Raw genomic sequence first — 24889 nt, 5'->3', positions numbered from 1 at the left:
CTTCCTCAAATTGAGCAAGGTACAAATTGTCGGGGCCACCTTTCACGCCTGCAGGAGTACTTGGTGTTCATTTTCGGTACGACTTTAAATGAGCTCCGGTTCTCTTTTTTTTTAACGGTGCTGTTGTTCTGTAAATACTCCTCTTTACTTGGGAAAATAGGATTAGTCCACAACATTTCTACTTTATTTTAAGTCCGTGTCTGCCTTCCACCTTTAAAGGACTGCTCCTTAATCCTCATCCTTGGTGTTACGCCAATAGAACCACCCTCAGGCTGCAAATGGTTTTAAATCGACACAACTTTATTGGATCCATTGTGATCTGGCACAGAGAGGGTTAAACATGGCAGAGGTCTGACATTCTAGGCACCAGCGTGGATTCCTTTGGCAAAGACTTAATCCTTTGAGAAGATTTAAGGAGTGCATAGTATTAGTCATTATATTTAGCTTTACTCATTCACACATAAACCCTGAATTTTTTCCGACATGCATGTAGGGAGACATTCTGAAGTGCATTCTCAAGGGCTCTGTAAACAATACTGACGACAAATTCGTTTTCACACACGCTTCACATTCATGCTTGTACTTGGCACAACTATTCTGAGGAAGTATCGGCATTTCAATGGACTGACGACATTGAAGAGACACAAGAATGAATGGAAAACAACACAGAACAATGCTACTCACTAAAAACATAAATGGAACAATTTAACAGACAAATGCAACGTTCAGCAGCATCTACTACAAACATTTAAGTTCATGGTACCCATCAGGCACGGACAAGAGCCACAGTCGAGCCCCAGCTGGGCCTTGCCGCTGGAGCTGGGCTCTGGAGGATGGGACTGAAAAGACAATTGGGTTGGGGGAGATGGAGGGGCCGGGGGCTCCAGTAGCAGCACTGGAACGGGGCCCGGGGCGGACTCACCAGAGGGGGCGGTGTGGTTGCGCTGGGAGGCCTGGGACTGAGGCGGTGGCTGGCTGTGGCTCTGAGTCTGTTGGAGGATGTTCAGGCACTCTCCCAGGCAGCTGAGTGTGGCGGCTGACGTGGCTTTGAGCAGCAGCAGGTCCTGATCCAGACACGAGAGCGGGCCTTTGGTAGGTAGTGAGTCAATGGACTGGACAAGGTTCTTCTGTTGGCCCTCGGCTTGGGACATCACCTACAAAAACAACCCACAAACGTACAACATTAAAAGACAAAATCTACCATTACATTACTTAGATCTTAGGGGCACAGAGTAGTCGACTAGTCGGTTTGTCGACTTCACTGCTGTCCCATGATGCTTTCATGTCGACTACTCACTGGTCACATGACAATAAAAACATGGACGTCTCTGAGAAGACAGGTGCATGGAAATATTTCACTAAAGATAGAGCCCATACTACTGTGACATGCAAAATATGTAAGTCAGTCCTGAAACACAACAAAAGCACTATTGCAATGTACACTCATCTGAAAAAAAAAAAAGCATGGGCTAACGCTAGCAGAGGAATGGTCCAAATCCTCTCAATGGCGGTCAATTAACAGCTTCACCTTAGACCTTTAACTGCTATACACTGAGAAGGCTTCAGAGAAATACCACTTTGTTTTTTTTACCCTGCCACATTATCTTTTTTGACAGCACGCTGTGGAGTACTATTAAATGCTATTAATGGTGCTGACAGACTATACATATCTGCAAACTCTCTCTTTAAATATCACTGCAGGTGAAATTTTCAAACACCCCATTGCGTTCACACTACCGGAGAAAAGGCAACAGAAGCCGGGGATATGAAGCTACGAACTGAAACTTGTCACTGCATGAAATGTGTCTGTTTCACCAGTTCATTTTTTAAACAGACGACAACCTAACATCAATGAGCACTTGAAGAACGACACTTGAAAGGCGACTCGTCGACAATGTAAGGTTGTCACTTGACGTACGAACATAGATTTTTTTATTCCTTTCGGGGACTTCAAAGCCACACACTGGCAATGATTTATACTTTTCCTTTCTTAATGTCAAAACTGGACAAACCATACAGTTTATCCATCTGATACACCGGCTTCCATTATTATCCAAAAAACTACTAAAAAAACACATCAGTGAGCCACACTGCTGCACAATGGGTACTGTTGTTTAATTGGATTCATGTGAGAAATCCCCACTAGAACACTGAAGGTGTTTCAACCTGCTGCTGAAAATAATTTTCCAATTATTCCCAAGGAAATTATTTAGGCATGTAAAGGAAACTACCATGGTTTTGTTTTTTGTCGTCATTTTCCTTATTTATCTTTAACTTCAGTTTAAGTTCGCTTTACTTGCTGCCTTTGTGTTTTTCCCGCCTGTGTGATTGCTTGCTTCTCCCTCATTAGTCTCATTTCCCCAATTAGTTTTTTATGTACACTGTATACAGCCCCATCTCTTCCTCTGTCCTTTGTCAGTTTGTCTGATTGTCCATTACTGCAAATTTACTCTGGAATTGTCTCCCTTCATGTTACCTGCCTCATTTTGTTATCATCATCATCATTATCAATTACTTTTATTAATTTGATTTTATTCATCCCACCTCATTCCTTTAGTGTGTCTTCCATCTGGGTCCTTGTCTAATTTTTCCAACTACTCTATATGCGTGACCAGTTTTTGAATATCTGTCTCGAGTGGGAACCAGTGGTTTTAAGGCTGGAGCCACAGATTACACAGGGACGCCAAAAAATATTGAGATGTGCACTAGACCCACTTCGGTCTTAATGGGATTTGCTGACAGTCAGAAAAACACTGAGTAACTCCAGCCTCAGTGTTTTCACATTCGCTGCTGACTCATGAATTGAAGACCTAATTAGAACCAAGTTTGGCGTTTTTTAGTTAAGGATTTGATGACACATCATATCAGAAATGTAAAACACTGAGGAGGAAACTTGATGAAGTTGTTCCATTAATGACCACTTTACAGCTGATCATTGATCATTAGTGATCCCCCAAACCAACTTTTTGTTTCTATCTCAGAAAAAGTCAGCGAATAATTTTGAATTATTCCTCAACAGAAAAAAGAACTGAATATATAGTATGTGTTAAATATATCCAAAAGTGAGGATACAAGCGTTCCCACACATCCACATTGTTTCGCTTGTGTGTAGGAAGTGATACAACTTCGCAGTAAATCTCTTGGTATCACAATCTCAGTCTTGACTAGAGGCAACAACCGATCCACACGATCATCTGCTCCAAAACGACAGTGCCAAAAAAAAAACAACCTAACTTATAAAACTCTTCAAACCAAAAAAGTTGTTCTCCACGCTCGCACAGACGCACAGAACATTTCCTACTCTGAAAATTATTTCTGTGTGACTCACCTATCGGGGTCTAAATGTATCACAAAAGGAAGAAGGCAAAGCCGAAAACAAAGCCGGTTCACTGACGGGTAATAAGCTTCTCTCAGGGCTAATGAATCTGGGTTGTTTATCAGCCTGGAAATGTTGTATTCATTAATATTGTATGGCTTCACAAACACTCATCCTTCGCACACACTTCAATAGCACATCTGTCTCTCCGCATCAGCACACAGAAGCTGTTAAACTGAAGAGCTGTTGCAGCAGGGGTTATATGTGGCAAAGACGTCTATGTGAAGGAATTTCAGAACTTTATTTTACCAATTATTCAGCTATTTACACAGGTCAGATGTTGGAAGGCTCGGGCGGATGAAGCTCAAGTTTTTTTATTGAACGCTTTTTTATAAATAGATTCTTAGTGTTCAGCACACCATATCATATTCACAGTGCCCTTCAAACGATCAGGACTCGCTGATTTAACATTTCAAACTGGAATCTCATATTTTCTTACAGCTATTGTGACCAGTCTGCCACAGAATACGACCCTGCATGTTAGAGAAAATGTGTATAGCCTGAGATTTCAGAATAGTGGCTTGTTACAAAGAATGAGCAATAAGTGCTCTTAGTTGTAAACTAGACCACACAAGCCAAAGACAAAGACAGTTTTGAATGATTGAAAGAGAAGCAATATACTGTACACGGATGTATTTTGATATTTATGATGAGATGACATGAAATGAGACGAGATATGAGAAATAAAACAAGATATGAGACATGAGATATGAGAAATAAGACAAGATATGAGACATGATAAATGAGACGAGACATGAGATATGACACATGAGATGAGATATGAGAGATGAGAAGAGATACGAGAGATGAGATGAGATACGAGACATGAGATATGAGACAAATATGAGATATGAGATAAGACATGCAACATGAGATTTAGGATAGCATTTGATACAAGATATGAGAAATGAGATATGAGACATGAGATATGAGGTGAGACATGAGATATGACACGAGATGAGATATGAGACATGAGATGAAGTGTGAGATGAGACATGAGAGATAAGATGAGATGAGAGGAGATGAGAGGAGATGAGATACGAATCATGAGATATGAGACAAATGTGAGACATGAGAAAAAAGACAAGCTGTGAGACATGAGAAATGAGATGAGACATAAGATATGACACATGAGATGAGACATGAGAAGAGATATGAGTTGTGAGATGAAAAATGAGAGGAGATATGAGACATGAGATATGACACGAGATGAGAAATGAGAGGAGATATGAGACATGAGATACGAGATATGAGATGAGACATGAGATATGACACGAGATGAGATATGAGAGGAGATGTGAGACATGAGATACGAGATATGAGATGAGACATGAGAGATGAGATGCGATGAGATACATACGAGTCATGATATGAGACAAATATGAGATATGAGATAAGACACACAACATGAGATTTAAGATGAGATTTGAGACACGATACTTGACGAGATATTAGACATGAGATGAGACATGAGATTTCTGACTCTGTCAAGAGTTAGTTAGGATGGTGATGAGCAGTGTCATCCACATCAAACTTCATTGAGTGATGCCATGGAGAGTTTGTTCATCTTTAAGTAGCATCAGTGGTTCTCTCAGTCATATCCTTGACATGTCTGTACTGCAGTTTTATTTGCTAGCATATAACACAGAAGCTGCTAATCAGTAATGAGCTAATGCTGGATGTCATAATGAGCCAGGTGCACCAGGCTTAACCATACCACAGGTTTGTCAGTTATATCTGCTCTGACAGATACATTGCCAGTGCTTTATCAGTACTTCTAGTTACATACCGATATTAAAGCTGTGGGATAATTATAGCTTTAGTGTACAGCATGGTACACGAAAGCAGAGATTTATGAGGATAATTGCATCTGTGCTGCACTAATAATGCCAGAAATCAGAATCCGCCTCAGGGTCTGCACTCACTAAAGAGGCCTTTAGCGGGTTGCAATGCAAGTTGGAGAACAATGTTGCTATGCGACCTTAAGTAACTCAGAAAAAGGAGACGAAAGGGGAAAAAAAAACAAACAAAAAAAAAAACATAGCATGCTCAAAAATAACACAGCTCACTGGGTTTTATGGTGCTCAGTAAAATGCAGCAACATTTCTCTGTGTAAGTAAAGCACGGCATTTTAACACAAGGATGGGAAAATACGTGTAGTGGATGATGTTATTATGCTTTAGGCAAGGGAGAGAGTAATATGAGATAAAAAAAAACATAAAAGAAAAGGAGACAAAGGAGTAATTTAAAGCAAAATGGGGGGAAATAAAAACGAGGTCAGGCACGATGAAAGCACAAAGAAAGTGATCCTGTCTCGGATCACCTGACTGAGTAAAGACACAGAAAATAAATGGATGGAGGAAACTACTTTTTCTTATTGTAAACCCCTTTGGACGACAGGGGTCACCTTCTAGTAACATTCAAACAGATGCGTACAGGAGGCATGGGTAATAGTAGTGACTCTCTCTGGTTTATAAGCAGACATGAAGATAAAAATTCAGTGATGGCTTACAGTAATGGTTGCTCAACACACACACACACACGCACACACACACACACACACACACACACACACACACACACACACACACACACACAGAAAGCTATCCAGAGCCAACAGGACCAGCGATGCTTCCAGAAATAGCCAGCTCTGCCGCGGCAGTGTAAGTGCCCAGTGGTGCTGCTGCTGCACCGACAGCCGAGGCGTTTGATGAGTTCACATCAGCCGGCTGTGACAAGCCGGCTGTGGAGAGACACTTATGTGGTCTGACTCCCACCGTCACACATTCAGTGAGGAGACAGATGCATGCATGGACGGACAGACGGATGAAAGGTGACAGCACGAAACTGGCCCCGACATCCGTCACAAGACCTCACCGATATATCGGCGCTTTAAGTCTGCCTTTTCAGAGATACCAGCTGCTGTCCACGCGGCGAGGACGGTTTTAAGTCGACACTGGAGCTTAAAAGACCAAATCCCTGAATACGTTTAAAGTGTCAGAGTAATTATTGTGTTGAAAGAAATAACCAGACAACCTGTGTCTTAATCTGTTTTAAGAATCATGTTAACGTGATTATTTGTATGTGAGCAGGGTATCTTCAGGGAAAGGTGTGTCATTTAATACGCCGTTAATTCACTACATCTTTAACTGGGACATGAAGGATCAAGTGTTTCAGGAAATTAAAAGTCAGGATATCTTGACCTCTGTGGCTTTGATGTCTCTTTTTATTGAGTTTCTTTGTGAATACAAAGGTCAGCTTTCACAGAAAGTGGGAGCACATACTGAGCTCAAGTAGTTTTTTTGGGGGGAAAGAAATGAAGCTCTATAAGTGGCTCCGACCATCACCACCTTGGTTGTACATGACTCCAACTAATCCATAACGAATTCAAAAATGAGGTGAAATGTGGATGGAGCCGAGGTAGGCGGACACACAGCTAGCAACTCATTTTGCCACCCACCAGCTGCTGAAATTGGCCACGTCTTTAACTCAGTCACGATCACCTCAGTCAGAGAACCCGATCATTTGCATTTGCAGAAAAGCGAAAGTCAGCTTTTGGCTCTGTTCTCGGACCTGCCTGTTCTTCCTAAAGCAGCGAGGAGGGAACAGCAAAGGTAGGAAGGCTAAAGCAGCTTAAACGAGGCGCCCTGAATGGGATTTGCCAGCGGATGATGAGCTGTCAGCTGATGTGGGCTGTGTTTTAGATTAACTATCGGCTGAAGTAGCTGGGATTGGGTCCTAATCTTGACGTTTTGGCCTGCTTGAGCTAATGCTAATCTCCATTTATGCATAGGTTATTTCTGCTGCAAAGTTTTACAGCAAACCTCAAGTGGACATTTGATGAACTGCAGTTTTACACATTGGCTTTAATTTTCAGCCCCAGAAGTTGCAGCTTGGTGCAGACTTTCCTAGCAGAGCTGCAAAGCCAGCAGAACTGCACCTCTTTTAGGCACCCTGTTCTATTAGATAACAACAATCCCATATTTGCAGACCTCACTCTGTGCTGCTGGGCTCACACTGCATATCTGCACCTCCTGCCTGCTGTTAGGATGGTTCAGTGAATGCTGGCGGGACGTGGGATAAACAGGGGAGAGCTGAGGAGGCGCATCGTGTGAAGATTCACTGAGACGCGAGGACCATTGATACGCAACTGTGCGCATGTGTTGCAGGGTGGGAGAAACTCTTACAGCAAACAAGAGAGCGGTGCTTATGAATATTTTCACCCCTAGAAACCAGAAAAATAAATGGGATGTACAACACAGCGTCCCAGATGCTTCTGTTCGAACATAAATCCACTATGTAATCAGCACGCAGCAGCTTTCTGGTCTCTACTGTGTACAGTACCGTATAAATCACGGTGCAAACAGGCTCCTTTACTGTCAACTCCGGCATCCTCCGGCCTTTATCTCTGCCAAGCCCATCAAACAAGTTTATTGGTCCGTTATGAATTAAAGGAAGGAAAAGAACAAACGACAAGAGGAAGGAGGGAAGCCGGGAGGAGGCCATGATGGAAGAGCAGACACGGAGGGAGATGGAGTGAGGAGCTAAATGATGGCAGACACGAATCAGGTCACAGAAAACAACAACCCAATTCTTCTGAACTAAAAAGGACGTGAAGCCGAAACAGACCATGAATCGCGCATCACAGAGGGCCTTGTTTTCTCTGTCTGTGGAGAGAGAGAAAAAGCAAGCACCAGACGAGTGTTTGTTTTGCTTAATGATCACACCATCTGCTCGCTATTTACTCAAACTGTCCCAGGTTCACTTGGGGAGACAACACTCCTGCTCCTGAGAGGTGAGAAAATATTCCCCACTCGCACTGATCACTAGTTGCTCTCGCCGAGTGCCACGCAGTGAATCATTTAGACGAGATATTCTTAGCGCCAAGAGGCAGACGCACAGCGTGGCGTATCTGAATGGGGAATTTAACAACTTGGAGCCAGCCGTGTCTTCAAGCGGCAAGAAAGGCACGAAAGAAAAGGGCTTTGTATGAAATATTGATGCTCCTCCAAGAGTGTCGTCAGACTGACAAGCAGAGGAGCCATTGGGGTAAATGGCAAGTTTTAATGCACTGTTTAGCTAATGGTTTCCTGGTGTCTTGGGAAGGGTGACATAACGACACAAGGTGCTCAGATCTTACTGTGAGGTTTTCAATTCCATGACAGGATTTATTTTTTTTTTCATTATTTTTGTCTATGCTGGGTAAGAAAGCCTCATTTTGCAGACATCAAACAAAGCTGCTTTGTCCCAGCTTTAAGACAGACAGTAAATGAGAGTCGTCTTTGTTATTCTGGAGCGAGCATCGGATATCTGTAGGTGAGAAGACTGTTTTTTTGGGTTTTTTTTTTATTCCTGTAACCTTCAGTTTAAGAGCAAGGTCAGAATCTATGCTCCAAGTGCCTGAACACAAAGAAAACAAAGTAGAAATAGAAAAGTATGCTTGTATTGTTTCATTAACTGAATATCTGTTGTCAACTGTTTGACGGACAAAACTTCTAAGAGGTCATTTTGTGCTCTTGGATTTAATCAAAACTGAGACGAAAATGACACGATAATGAAAATAATCTCTAGTTGCAGCCCAAGAAGCAATCAAGCTCATTTCTCAAGGAGCTTGTATCTGATGACTGGTTACGTTTACATGGACAATAATTCAACAGGACTGAAATCATTATGATCAGATTCTAAGTTAACTGTTTACATGGATTTCGATCAGGCATAACATTATGACCACCTTCCTAATATTGTCTAGGTCTCCCTTGTGCCCCCAAAACAGTTGTGACTCATCAGAGAATGGACACGGGTCTTCTGAGGGTGTCCTGTGGTGTCTGGCAACAGGATGTTGTTAGTGGGGGCCTTTGGGTTGAGAGGAGGGGCCTCTGTGGATCATCCCACAGATACTTAATCAGTTTGGGATCTAGTGAATTTGGAGGCCAGGTCAACACCTTGTGCTGTTCTTCATGTTTTTTTAGTTGTTCCTAAACTGTTTTTGTGTGTGTGTCTGTGTCAGGCTGCATCTTGCTGGGGATGGCTGCTACCATCAAGGAGTGTCATTGATATGAGGTGGGGGTACCTGGTCTGGTCTAGGTGGGAGCTACATGTCTAAGTAACATCCGCACGAATGCCAAGTTTCCCAGCAGAACATTGAATTGTCACAAGACAGTCAATGTTATTAACTTCTCCTGTCAGTGGTTTTAATGTTGTGGCTGATCGCGTACATAACCTCACAACAAGACTTTTCTAACACTGTGATCCTGATCGCTGTAAAGCATTAAATCTAAGGGAAATACAACAGAAGAAGTAATTTCCAACTTTATCCACAACTTTACTGAATTAATTTAAGAAGAACATGACAGACCACTTTTAACAGCGCTGCCCACACTGATTACAGCTTCATCAATCCTTCCAAACCACTTGTCCCGAGACCTCATGACCTGATGTTTACTCTGCGTGGGGCACAAAGGTCTGCTTTACACAATCACTAGAACCATCAACAGGTAACGCCACCCCTCTCCCTCTCCATGTAATGGAAAACATTTTATGATTAGATTAGAGCGAGCCAGTCTGTTCAGAATGTGGTGGCATTTTTATTCTGATTAGACCATTACTCCTACCATTAGCAGAATACGCCGGCCCATGTAAACATGGCCTATGTCGATGGAGCAAAATCAGTTTCTAACCTTTAAGCTCGACTAGTTTCTTTCAGCAAACAGGCTGTAAATGCAAACCTGACATTTTAGACCTTTTTGAGCCGATATGGCAAAATTAGCAGTCAGTCGCCCATTTACAAATTGTTGCTGTGTCCTCCTGACGAGATTAATCCAGTAAGACTTAATTAAAACTGCGAGGTTGCAGCCTGTAAACAGACACAGAACAATGAGCTGAACTGCAAAGTCAGGAGGTCATCCACAACTTTAAAAAACGTTAAGTATAATTAAAGACATTTGTACGATTGTAAATTATGCTTCTGGTCTGAATGACAACCAAGATATCAAGTAATAGAGGTAAAGTTTCTGTTCTTACAGTTCAAGTACATAAACTAGTCAGAAAGTATCTTGTAGGAATCAGGCAACACGTTCCTCGACGGCCGACACACCTCCTCCCTGCCAGCTTCTATTCCTCTCCCCTGTACGAACAGTTCACACGGACAGAAATGTTTTACATTTAGAAAGCCTCTTGTCTCTCCTCGTTCACGTTTTCTACCTTCTTCCTAACTGCAAAGTTATCTTATCTCCATAATTCGGCGGCCAGATGCACAGCTGCCTGGCAACGATCCGAGCGGGCAGATTTCATCTTTAAACAAAAGGGAGGGAAGGCAGAAACGCTTGCAGCTAATGGTCGTACAGTTCACCAGACAGGCTAACAATCATGTCTTCATCAAGTCTTTATCATCTTCACTTCACCGGCACCAACTTCGAGCCTAATCTCTTGCAATTAATCACAATAAAAATAACCGCAAACGCGCTATTGGGGAGTGTCAAGGATTGAGAAAACAGTCTTCTCTCTCTTGAAAGATAAGCAGAGAGGAGTGAGTGACTGTTCTGAGTTCATGGAGACGTAGCAGATGAGGAAGAAGTGGTAACCAGAACCGACAGGTCCGGTGACTGAGGCGGGGACGAATTAATGAGGATTTAAACTAAGTCCAAACTGATGGCAAATGGAGAGGAGAGATTTTTAATTAACTCACTGTGTTCTTTCAGGTTTGTAAAGTCAAACTCTTGCGGGAGCTGCGGTAAAAAAAAAAAAAAAAAGCACAATCTTCGCTCCATACATTCAGGGATTAGCAGGACAACACCGTATGGAAAATTAAATGTTCCATATGGATGAGCTCGCGCCCACTTTTCTCACTTCATCCGCTCCACAATTTATCTTCTATCCACACGCGGACACTTCTACACCTCAAGTGCTGATTATTGCACACACTCAACACACTCGACACACCGGCCCGGCCCCCCTCGACCAGCCATGTTAATCAGTATTGATATATACAATATAAAAATGCCAACAAAGCTGAACTTACAGCGAAGAGTGGGCACACTGCAGTCAGTGTCAGGGCCGTCCGCGTGCCAGAAATATCTGCTGAACTCACTGCAGCAGCGTCCCACCTGAGACCAGCGTATAAAAGACAGAGGCCACAGAAAACTCTGTGGGGCAGCGGTGCAGCAAGTTTTTAGGGACTTTTGGGAAAATTCTTCTGTGAAGGATAAATCCAGTTTGTTGTAGTTTTGTCCGTCATTGCCATCTGTAATAACACCTCAAACTAATCTAGAGATGCAGAGATTGAGCCACACAAGTTTTAAATAAAGCGTTATCTAAACTGTCTATTATAGACGAGATATCTGCAAGGTCACTGTGATTTGAATGTAATCAAATGCACACAAGCAAAAAGAATAATTCAAGACGGCCACCAGCCTCTTTTCAAAATACTCATCCGACTACTTGTATTTTTGCCTTTGATGAGGGAACATTAAAGGGAAATTACTGTTTTTTACAACCTGGACCTTATTTCTGTCATAAAATACAATCTTTTACTCACCCATATAACTTTGGTGTCATTTGGAGTCGTTTGGACGATATTTAGATCAGCGTATATCCATATAGTGAAAGTGACTGGGGCACCGAATCGCAGCCTCTAAATAACGCATTATCTGCCGCGAAACTTATTAATTTCACCAATATTTTGTTATGATATGCTAGCGCTATTCATCACAGTCATCATAAACAAAGTCGTCGTCCACAACCTCAGAATCGGAAAAATATTCAGCCATGTTGCAAAACACTAGCAGTAGCAAATTACAGGTAAACACGCCGACCATCGCGGGTGTGCGCGGCGCTCAGAGATGACATCATCCAGGTCAGAGGTTAGTAGGTCAATCTACAGACCCCGGATGATGATAACGGGTAACTCCGGACTCAACGGGGAATAGCACTAGTGTATCATAACAAAATATTGGTGAAATTAACAAGTGCGTTATTTAGAGGCTGCGTTTCGGTGCCCCAGTCACTCCCACTATATGGATATACGCGGATCTAAATATCGTCTGAATGACTCCAAATGAAACCAAAGTTATATGGGTGAGTAAACGATCGGATTTTATGCCAGAAATAAGGTCCAGGTTGTAAAAAAAATGGTAATTCCCCTCTAACGTGGACAATATTTCTTTAACAGACATAGAAACTGCTGGAAATATAACAGAAACATTATTGACAACACGGAATTCGTCCATTTTTCCAACGCTACTGCCCACACAGAGTCCAGCTACGTCTCCAGATGTTTACCACACAAAAAAATAAAATAATAAAGCTCATAAAGAAGGTATTATCCCAACCAGAATGAAAGGATTGGATTAACAAAATAATCAGATCAAGTGTTAAAGTGGTAAATAGGCGCGAATATTTTGTGTTAATATTTTTCTATTGAACAGGTTTGCACCAAGCCTCTCATTCTGATTGAGTTTCCATGTAAATTGAGCCATTGTGGTGCAAATATTAGCAGTTAGTTTGGTAAATACAATCACAACCAATAATGAAGACCGTGATTACACAATTAAAAATGACAGCCCTCTATTGTTGTCTTTGAACATCCCACTTGCTTACACCCTTTCTCTCTTAAAAAGCAAAAACATAGAAAGTCACACCAGCGAATCTGCTTTGAATTCCAACTCCACAGTCCACTGATTTAAAAGACCACCATGTCCTAGTCACCCACCTCTTTGACCTCCAGCAGCCGTCCTGGATACTGACTCTTGGCTCGCCGAGCTGCAGCTGGAGATTTGTGGTGGGTGATGGTGACGATGTTGCTGGGTGAGGCCGTGTGGCCCAGGTGCCTCTGGGAACCCGGGGATGAGGATGGGGTTAGGTGGGGGAGGAGGGAGAAGCTACGGGTCCGACCAGAGGATGAGGAGCCCTGGGTGAGGGAGGGAGGGAGGGAGGGAAGGGGTGTGGGGGTGACACAGAAAGGGAGAGAATGAGTCGTGTGGGAATTTAACCATTACAGGAACGTGATCCACTTAATAGTCGCAGGAAATGGTTCAATAAGGAATCAAATGGTTCTGCTCCTCAGATCAAATAAATTTTTTATGTCACAAACGGGTTCAGTAGATTTAGATTTGTGCAGATGTATTCATGTATTTATTTTGTATTATGAGCAAAAAACTATGCACATACATCGAAATTATTCTTTAATATGTTACATGACCTCCCCAGAAATGTAACTATGCATCGCAGCGATGCAGACCGCAAGAGCTGTGATTGGTCCGCTTCGTAGTAGCGTGTTTCCGCTTTAGTATTTCCGGCTGCATCTCCATCTACGTAATTTTCAAACTGATTGTTTTGGTTCAATAAAGAATCTGTAAGATTAACTGAGGGGTTTTGGAGATACAGACATTTGTACGACTCGTATTCGGCGAAATTTCGGCGAAAGTTTCAGTCGCCATTGTTGAAAGTAAAGCAGGAAGTGGAAACAAAAATGAACCCGACTGTCAAAAACAGACACAGTGACGACTAGTGTTTGAGCAAGTCAGACTGATGAACGCACTATATAAGCACCTTTTATACCCAAGGAAACTGATATTTAGGACTGACTGTAAGTTGTCCAGTAACTGTTAAACTTCCAACTTAACATTAACTTTCATCAGAAATCTTGGAGCTCCACATACAAGAAATCTTTTAAACTGTAACTGTAAGCCACTGAAGTCAAATACTGTGCACATGTTAATGCTGCGTTTGGCCTTTCAGTCTTGAGCAACTTGTATCTGGCTATTAATTATTATCACTCAGGCTTTTACTGCAGATATATCCATCTATGCATCTTTGTCCTTTTTTGTTAGAACACCAAAGGCATAGGCCTTCTGCTACAACCCGTCTCACTGCATCAAGATAAAATCTTGGTCTCTAGTCCCTGTACCTGTCTATGCTCACATTTACAGCTCCAATTCACCTCAGTGACAGCAATATGCTAAAATGCTAAAACCCCATTAACCTTTAATCGACATAGCTTCAAACAAGAAACAGTAAATCCTCACAAAGAAGACAGAACAAGATATGTTTGCAAATGTTTGGACTGTAAAAATTGCAAATCTCAAATTGACTGTGTGTTTACAGTAATTTTCAATTACTATGTTTTCTATGACTCAATATTTGCTCTATTTCATCCTGACACGAGCAATTGATTCTAGAGACATTATCACTGAGCCTTGACTGAGTTTTGTAAGAAGGCAGAATAATCCTTTAGCTGTTTTGTTTCTCGCGGAGCAAAGTCACATCACATCCGTCATTTGGCCGCCTCCTTCTCTTCCCCTCTGTGACTCTCTCTTTGTCTCTTCAGTTCGCTGACCTGACACAGGCAGAGATGTCGGACCAGTGGCTCTCTCCCCCTCTTCTGTCTTGTATTAGTTTACAACAACAGAGAAAGAAATACGCACCAGAGACTTATCCCTTAGAAGAGCGCAGAGGTCTGGTCGGCACAGCGGTGGAAATAAAATAGATCAAATAAACAACTTCCACCTCAGAGAGCGGCTCACTGAGAGGGAAACAACTGGCCTTTCACTTTGGAGTGGCGCTGCTCAATCTGCAGTAACTTCTGAGATCACAACTAGGATTTCCTGATGTAACACAACATCACACACATGAACAGAGCACAACTGCTTCCTTTGAGATCATACATTTGCGTGCAAGCGTGGGCAGAAATGCAAGAAATCACCGCGAGACTATTTTCCTGGTGATTAGATGCACCCAAACACTAGACGCAGCGAGTTACAGAAGGCCAGTCTTTGTGTAATCATTTTAACAGAAAATAATCAGCTTACAAGAGAGAACACTGTTGTACTGTGCAAGGCTAAGCCACGAGCGGTGAGTAAGCAGGAAAAGAGACAGGCAGCGTGAGGAGCGTGAACAGATAGACGCGTCCTCCAAAAACTGGCACAGGGCCCCGAGCATTTCAATCAACTGGAAGTGAAAGAAATTTCAAAGAGGAAAAGTTAAGTGCAAGGAAGGTGGGTGCAGACACATACAGAGAAAAGTATTAAGTACAGGGTTTTGACAGAAGCAAGTAGCTCTTTTATCAACTATATAAACTGAGCTCCTAAGAACCTAAACTTGTTGTGAAGTAAATACTTTTAATAGTTTTAAATTCTAGAAGAAGTGGCTGATACTTCCCAGGTGCTGTGCTACCACTCCACCGTGGGTGGACTTGGCCCTGTGTGTGTGTATGCGTGTTTGAGGCAGCGTGGGTAGGCAGTGCAACGGTCAGCTGCTGACTTGCCATTTTCCGCACCGCATGGAACCGCCGCTAATTACACACAATTAGCTATTCAGTAATAAGCCGAGTTAGAGGGTTTGAAAATAGTTAAATATCTTCACACACACATGCTGTTGAGTTCACTTCCCTGACCAAGTGCCAAACTGTGAGCAGTGAGATTGACAGGGAGCTGATATTTGGATGCAAACGCTCCCAGAGACAAGATTCTTTAGCGCCACGCTACATGCTACCAGGATGTGATACACGCTGTTCAAGCAGGTTGGCACGTCTTTAACCGGAGCCTATAGTGGATTGAGCTGCAGCTGAAAATCTCACTCGTGGGTATATCTAATAAAGAGCTAAAGCAAGGGGCAACTAGGCTTGTTTGTGGTCTAAACTAAAGGAGTTGTTCGGATCAGAGGTGAAACTCAAAACAAGTCCTGTTGCCTTTAATGTTTTAGATAAACCATTTTAAGCCTAAGTGCCTATGCTTACAGCAAGCCAACTAGAGATTATCACCACCTACGTTCTTCTTCTGGGCTCACTGGCTGCAGGCCAGCCAGCTTGGAGGTGCAACACTACCACCTGATCAGCTAATAAGACATTAACATTATGTTGCCGTAAGGTGGTGTGCACATGCACATGTGAGCAATATCGGACGGGATACTAGTGCTAGACCCTATACTGGATCAGATAATGTCATGATGCCTTCAAATAGGCTTGTGTTCACAAGAACTTCCATATGAACAGCCCCCTCTTGTTGTATTTACAACCTCATAAGTGGAAAGGTCCGGGTTCACGTGTTGTGACATATTTGCTGACGCTTTAAGAAATTTGCGGAGGTGGATGACAAGTTAATATATTCTAATTTGTTCGTGTAGTCCAGGGATGTCAAACTCATTTTATCTCAGGGTCACATACAGCTTAATTTGATCTCAAGCTTGCTGGACAAGTAACATTATAGCATAATAACCTATAAATAACCACAACTCCTGATTTTTCCCTTTGTTTTAGTGCGGAGAAGTACATCATGAAAATGATTATATTTAATGAACTATCCTTTTAAAAAAAACTTTTATCAACAAACTGAAATTTCTTAAGAAAAATAAGTGCAATTTCAGCGTGTTGTGTTAAGGCTGTTACATACTCCGCAAGAAGTGAGAAGTTGGTTCTTGATCCTCGAGCTGCAAGAACAAAATGACATAGTTTTGTTCTCGTAGCATGTTCTCAACGCATCAGCCGGACAGAACTTTTTTCTTGTGTGGCGTCCAGCAACTATTCTGTGATTGGTCAGATATTGGAGGGGGTGTGGTTAATGTGGAAAAGCAAAAATGCTAGCTGCCACTCTGTGAGCTCCCAGATGCTAATATTCGCAGAGTGGCCACTAATCTCTCCTGGGTAGCGTTCGTCTTACTATGTGTGGGTGCATGCTGGATGAACGACGTGATCCGACGGACACGGTCGTCAAAACAACTGGCCAACATCTGAAAATAAGAAGGAATTTGCTCCTTGTCGTCTGTCTCCCACAATGCTTAGCGTGTGTGACGTATGCTGCAGTGGCAGGGCCATATAAGGACTTCCCCCGAGTTCGACACTTGAGTTTTTCATGAAGTATAAATGACAAGACCAAAACAAACTTTTTTTTCTTGTTCTTGCAGCCCTAGGAGCGAGAAAAAAATTCTTGCTTCTTGGATTATTGCAAAGTCATCCCGCAGGCCAGATTGGACCCTCTGGCGGGCCGGTTTTGGCCCGCGGGCCGTATGTTTGACACCCTTGGTGTCGAGTTTTCTACACACGTCAATGGACTTATGGTTTCATTTTACCTTCTCTACATTAACTTACCGACCGTTTTGCTGTTTACTAAACTTCAAGATATTAACAGTTGCCTAGCAGCTATCTTCTCACAACGTAAGGCTGATATTTGCGTGCACAACCTTTCAAGTTGGGAACTGGGAACAAATTTTTTTCACTGTTCTACATTAACGTGTAATTGGTTTACTACCTTAACAACAAACATACCAGCAGAGGCGTCACATCACACACGTCTTCACTGAGGCATAAACAACACTATCAGCCAGATTCAAAGTCCACAGTTTGACTCTTTGCCCTTCCTGTCAGGGGCTGTGCATGCCACTAACAGCAAGCACGCTGAGCTAATTTATCAGGCTGCTAATCAGCTTGATAGCATGCAGCTGCGCTCCGTGGCTGACTGAGAGGGCCCTGGCTCTCCACCTGCAGCAAGCGCCCAAACCCACGCCCTCTGAGACACTACCGTTGGAGGGCGGACATAAGAACTCTGACAGGAAAATAATGCCAGAGCTGTAAGTGTGTGGGTGTGAATTATAAAACTAGAGTTCCATTTAGGAGCTTTAATCTGAGTGTTTTAAAAGGAAAATACAAAGTCAGAATAATGAGTGATGAATGGAGGTAAAGGGCGAGAGGCCGGATGAATGTAAAATTGCTCTGAAGTATCTTAGCTGGCCATTAAAGCATTTTTATGTGGGTGTAGTTCAGCCCATTGAATTTCATTATACTGTAATCTTTTCGCTATGCCTACTCAGTACTCTGATAGAAAATCTCATTACTTCCTATCCAAAATCTAATGTATGATTACGGTTTCTCCGGCTGCAAGAAGCATTCATTCGGTGTATTACCGCTCATTTGTATCATCTCACTGGATCTAACTGTGACACCCTGAAACCAGGACACACAAAGTCAAGCTGCCACCACCGCAGCAACAACAACAACAACAACCGCTGCAACCGGCGACCTGTAGGCCTCAGCTGTGGCTGGAAAGAGGAAACCGGCTTGCTGACTCCACCAGCTGCGACCTCTGATAGTTCAGTGGCACCGCAATGAACAAGGTCAAACTCTCCAACTGAACCCGATGGGAATCTATAGAGAGCTCCAGCCAGAGAGATAAAGAGTGTCTGCTCACTCATTAAAGAGTTATGGCTTTACTGTAGCCAGAGCTTTCTAACTCACTGTCAATGTGCTTCTTACTTCCACCAAATGATCAACAAATGACTTTCAAATAGGAACTATTTACAAGGTGCATGTAGCTCTTTTCTTCAATTGTTTTCTCAGACATTCATGACAACTGTGCACAGACACTGAGTTCATTATTCGGTTGCGAGTTTCTGCAAAAAGACTGAATAATAATCATGTGATATTAATGCGGATTTTTGTTGTGATCATCTTGAACTTGGTGCAGGTTTTACTGCATATTTCAACAGCTGTGCAGCTGTTTACTAAGTTCTAAATAAAGTAGGTCATTAGTGCACAGTAACCACCCTGTGATCATAAACTTGACATGGAAACTGCGTGAGAGAACTAAAACAATTTCCCTTGTGGATGAATAAAGTTTATCTAAGTCTTAGTCTAACTAAACCGAAACTGGATTTAAACCGGACCTATATTTTAGTTTGTTTTAATGCTCTCCCACACAATCCCCTCCCTGATTTTCTCTTCTCCGTGTCTTTTACATGCATTTGCATCCAACTGTTTTTTATTAAAAAACTTGGAGCAGAAGCAAAGAAAATGCAAAAACCAAAGCTTTTAAACTTGGGTGAGGTGAAAGAGTTGACGCGTACAAAATGGATTTAATTTAAATGTCCACTAGCTTCCATTCCAGCAATACACAAAAACGTATTTGCAAATATTTGTGCAATAAGGCGATCCTCAGATTTATACAAGAATCACACTTAAAGTTTTATTTTTATCAAGTTTTCCTAAATGTTCGACCGTCGCTCGTAGAACTGTGTAATCTCATAGTGTCTTCTGACTAAAGGCCGTGACGCGTCAAGCCCTGGTCGACCGTTTTCTGGTGCCAGCGACCCTAGTTTTTCCCATGTGGCTTTAGTGGGACTCCTTTTCAGCCAAGTCAGCACGCTGAATGAGCAAGGGGTTGAAGTGGAACTTTTTGGCCCAAACACAAGTGACGAGAGGCAACGACATTGCCTGCCGTAGTTCTTTGTCCTCCTGTGCTACATTTGGATGGAAATCTATCTATTTTCTCTCTTATAAGCCTGAGGGAGAAACATTACATTTGTACTATAAGCCCATTTGTATCATCACCTACTGACAAAGATCAAGCTCTGTGCTCTAATAAATGTAACTTGAATTGAGACTGTGGGTGCATCCGAATACCCATACTAACGTACTGTTCAGTAGGCGAGACGCAGTACGTCACAGTAGTAGTACGTCCGAATTCTTAGTAGACATCAACTAGTAGGCGAAAAATACCCGGATGGCCTACTACCTCCACAGTATACAACGGTAGCTCACTACGCTATCCCACAATTCAGCGGGAGCCCGCTAAGCGTAGAAGAAGACGAGCCGCCGGGAAAATCAAATCAGACAAAATGGCTGAGACCGTTGTGACAGCTACAGCTACGACAACAGAAGTTTATAAATGTAAGTATATTAGGATAAATGTTGAGTTTAAAATGTTGGTTGTTTCGAAAATACTTCTTCGAGGTGGCTTTAAAATTTCGCAGCATCCGTCGGTGTGCGTCATATGTGTCGGCGTCACATGTAAACATCCGGGGTCAAAGGACAGGCAAGATGGCTGCCCAGTACGTCCGAATTGTATGCCTACTACTCGCTCGCATACATAAATAACGTACTAAATTGACGGTTGAGTAGTACATTCTAACCGACGTTAGTATGTACTGACTATTCGGATGCACCCTGTGAAACTTATCTGTGTCCAAAAAGTGCAGATTCAACTGAATGGTACTTTTTTCACTGACGTTATGGATTGAAATACAATTACAGGCGTTTCAACCATGCAGTCCACCCTTCATCCACATTCAAATGCTGTTCAAAGTACAGTTTAATGTACAGGGATGAAAATAATAGAGCACAAACATACTTTGTGCTTGTCCTTCTGCCTCATGTAGTTCAAGATAAAAGCCAACTTTGACTGCACCTGATTCGATCACCAGAATAAAATGTGTCAGCACTTTCATATAGTTTCTTATAAAGAATGAACTCCTGCCCTTCCTTTGTAATAAATAAATCCCGCTACACCTTTTTTTTCTGCAACACAGGCCCGTTATCACTGATGTAGTCGAGCCTCCGCCGCTGGCAGCCTCATCATCGGAGTAGCTGTGATAACGATCTGAGAGGCAGACAGCGCGGCTCAGGGAAGGATTAGACCACAGCAGCGGGAACAGCAATAACAGCTGCTGCCGGGGAAATGCCCGACAGTCGGCGAACGGGAACAAAAACGGCCGCTCAGCTCCACGGGGTAGAAGGAAAAGGAGAGATAGACCGCTTACTCATTCCACTTCTCATTGCTTATCCAATTTTCTCTCATCTTTTGATTGCTTTTCTCATCATGGCTGAGCAGCGTAATTGGACTTTCCCCTCGCTCCAGCTGTGCAGCAGTTTGAAGTGTTGAATAAGCGAGCCAGCAATGAGGCAGCATAATGAGGGCTGTAGTATTTAATTGTTTAAAAAGACACATCAAAGAGTTTTTTGAGAGCAGTCCACACTTAATAGACATAAACTATGAAGGACAGATATTGGAGTTTTTCCCCATTTGTTTCATTTCAGACAATTGAAGGTTAAAGTGTGTGTTTATGTGTCGCTCACTCACCACCACCTCCTGACCTCCTCCTGCTCTTTCCACACTCAGGTGTTCATCTGAGCCCTTTAATTTCCTCACCTGAAGCCAAACACAAACACAATCAAGGAAAAAATTTATCATTCAGTAATAAATGAGGCTGTTTTCATACTCAGTGATTTGAAAGTAGTATGAAAAGAAGTCAGTCACCAGTAAAACCTCTACAGGACTCTTGCAAATCAGTCATTTGTCTTATTTTCACACATATACGATATAATCCAAAGTATTTTGGGAAAAACATTGCAGTAGTCTTTTATTATACAGCCTTTAAACACAAACTCAGAGTGTGCTTTTGGGAAAAATCTGTTTCATAGAGAGGCTAATTTGTAAAACGTCATGGTTTGAAAACACATTCCTAATTTTTGCAGTATACCATCTCACTTATATCCAGTATGCAAATAGAATATATTCAAGCTACTGAACGAATGCAATCTGGTGTAAAAAGCTAGGATTTATAGGGAAGAGTTTGAGCTATCAAATCCAAAGTTTGTCCTGCTTCGTTGTCCACCGGCATCCAAATAAAACTTCAAAACACATCACAATCATGCATCAAACAGCATAAAAGCTAGTTCAAAACCAAAGTCAAACTATAAAAAAAATGCCTTTACAGCAGAAACCTCGTGCACAAACTTTAATACCAAAAGTTTGCAAGAGAAATAGTTAAGTCTGGATTATTTCTATTATTCATACATTTCCACACTGTCACAGAGGCAGTGGAGCTCCAGGAGGAGCTCTATAACAAGCTTCATTCTCCACTGGATCAGGCAACTGGGGATACACCCTGCAGAGATACAGTCAGCACACACACACACATACACACACAGGATGCCAACTAATCCCTGGAAGCCCAAGCTAAAAATTGCACATGCACAAATATTAATCCATAAAACTCATTTAAAAAAACTGGTTGTGGATACAGGTAGTCATACTATGTCCAATGCAGTAATTTGTCAGGAAAGAGCCCGCAGAGATATGAAGAATACACCAGGGACTTTTACTGGAGCTGCACATGCAAGCTGAATTAAACCAGCAGGCTGTGGCATATTTGCCTAAGTCACTGTCTCATGTCAATGGAATTGTCTGAAATATTCTCGAATTAGACAAGCAAGACAAGTTCGCGTGACACATGGAAGCAGAGCCCTGCAATGAGTGTCAGACCGGAATTTTTACATTGTACCCTTTATTTATGGTCTTTAAATACATCCATTCTCCCTTTTGTTGTCTTACTTAATGGACATTTTACTTTGTATATGTGTTTATTTTGCAGTTTCATTCCTTTAATTTCCTCTTGTTGAAACATATTTCCTTTTCTCCGGCGAGTGTCTATAGTTAAAACGTCAGAAGCACACAATTAATCTGGAAGCGTTATGGCACTTGTCTGCAGAGACGTGGCATTTTTTGGGATGACATTTATTTAGGCCTGCGACTGTCGATTTGCTCACTCCTATACGCACTCATGGGGCGAGAGAGTGAAAGAGAATCAGGAAATGAAAGAAACCTCTGAATAAAACATGAAAGAAGATGATGATGCATACTTTGGAGTGTTGAGACTAAAAACCTGACACACTGGTGGCATTACTTGCCATCTGTTTCATCATGTTTCATCATCATAAAAGTTCACTAATTCTTCCCAAAATACCAACTACTTAGTGTATCCATTGTAAAATAGCCAATAAAGCACTGGCTCACTGCTGAGATCTGAGATTCTGCAGACGTTTCACCAGACCAGTGACAAATATAAAAAGAGGAATGGAAAGCAGACAAGTTGAAGGAAAAAAGCAAGAATGTATTTACTACTAGCCTGTAGTACAATGTATGTCACATTCTTTAAAGTGCCTTCATAATCATCTGAATCAACAACAACCCAAGGAACGATATCTAAAAAATAATCGTGATTAAGCTTTACAAAAAATAAAATCTGCAGTGTGCTGTTTTCTGTAAATCGACTAGCCTATGTAAGACTCTGATTAAGTCTAAAAGGCTAAGCTAGCTCCAGACCAGTTATTATTTACTAGTTATAAATCAGATGGTAACATAAAAACTCAAAAGTATTAGCTAGAAAAGACTTTAATTGCACAAAACATATTGTGTGTGTGGTACTGAACTGTCGCTAAAGTCGCTAATTTACTCGCGCCACAAGCTAGCTAGCATAAGTATTTCAGAGGCTAAGCGACACATAAAACAGCGATTTGTTTGGTTTGTTTTCTTCATATATGAATATATGTATATTAAAAATAAATGGACAAAGGCTCTGTAGAACAAGAGAGGTAAATATCCAGTTGCGCTAAAGTAGCTAGCTAACATAACTTAGTTCAGTATTATTAGCGTAACCCTTGTTAATTTAATGAATATTGTTTCCTTAAAATTAGTCTTTGAACAACATTTTTAGTCGACCATAGTTTAAATATGTCAGCCATATTTTATACTGGCCAACTTTTAGCCTTAGCTCTAAAGTTATTAGCAAGCCTCTAAAGTTAGCATTGGCAGTTAGCGTCAGCTAGCTGCGCAGCATTTACACCTGGAAGTTACTGGGTCTAAGGATTTGGGAACAATTCATCTGTACACAATAATTACTCTGTTTTGAATAAATATTCACTTTGTTTAAATAATGTTTAAACAAAGTTTTTTGGTGCAAGGAGAACTTTATTTGGGAAACTGGTCATTTTAGCAGGAAGATGAGAACGACAGGAGGAAGTCAGATAGCCTTGAGAGAAAAATAACTTTGAACACTTTAAAAACTCTGCAGGGGTTGTTAAATGAGACTCAGTTGAGTTTATGTCAGATAAAAGGAAAAATTCTCTGGAGGATATCTGCCATCTTTACACTCAAACTAAAGGACAAACTGAAATAAATACAACAAGTACTGCATACAGGGATTACACCTGATGGACAACCAGCTCTTACGAAAAGAATGGCTTACGAAACTGATCTGAGTGTACAGAAATGGAAACTATCTCCTTTATAAACAGACACACAAGGGAGCGGGAATCTCTAGGGAAAGTGTCAAGGCTTTCCGCTCACATCTCTTCCTGAAGGAACGGATGCCAAGAACTTGGACCAGGGTCAGGTTTACAACTCTGTTACTGTGTGTGTGTGTGTGTTTCACCTTGGCACTGCTGTCCGAGTGACGTCTGGCACATGCTTGGAGCTGACTGATCCAAAACTGCTGCTCCTTGGCGTCGGATGCTAAAAACACACACACACACACACACACACACAGGACAAAAATGAATTACTCATATGAAACTTCCTGTACACTTGGTACATTGAGAGGCACTAATAAATCCTTACATGAGTTCACACTTGGGTCAATATGCAGTTACAAGAAAGTCATCTGCCTTGAAGCGTGCTCATCCACCCCTGGGCTACCATTCATTCATTTTATTGTACTTACAACTTCCATTGCTGCAGATTAACTTTTAAATTATTGCCGTTCATCCAGAGTTGTAAACAGCAGCTGGAGGAACAAGATGCTAGTAATCCCAAGTTTGAGACTGTGCAAAGACAAAGGTTAAAACAATAAATACTGGGACTTTTTGTGACACTGAAGTCATGTCCTTTGCAAGTTCTTTTAAGCACTTATTAGATTTTGGTCAGTAAGTAAATAGTTGATATTTAACTGGTGGAGCAGAGTTTATTTAATTTT

General features: G+C 41.8%; 1 protein-coding gene across 2 annotated transcripts in view; it reads right to left on the bottom strand.

The window, feature by feature from the left end:
- Positions 1-24889, bottom strand: part of osbpl10a (oxysterol binding protein-like 10a) — a 76648-nt gene that overhangs the window by 28401 nt on the left and 23358 nt on the right. Inside the window, exons 3-6 of one of the 2 annotated variants that reach the window (XM_084563229.1) lie at positions 24350-24429; positions 21217-21285; positions 13083-13280; positions 923-1154 (exon numbers count right to left, since the gene is read on the bottom strand). In XM_084563229.1, the coding sequence (XP_084419355.1) occupies positions 923-1154; positions 13083-13280; positions 21217-21285; positions 24350-24429 (579 nt within the window). The remainder of the gene's footprint in view (positions 1-922; positions 1155-13082; positions 13281-21216; positions 21286-24349; positions 24430-24889) is intronic. The other variant, XM_084563230.1, reaches the window with a different exon arrangement.

This window comes from Chelon labrosus, assembly GCF_963514085.1.
Source record: "Chelon labrosus genome assembly, chromosome: 16".
Taxonomy (NCBI): Eukaryota; Metazoa; Chordata; class Actinopteri; order Mugiliformes; family Mugilidae; genus Chelon; species Chelon labrosus.
This window is presented reverse-complemented; position numbering and strand designations above follow the sequence as displayed.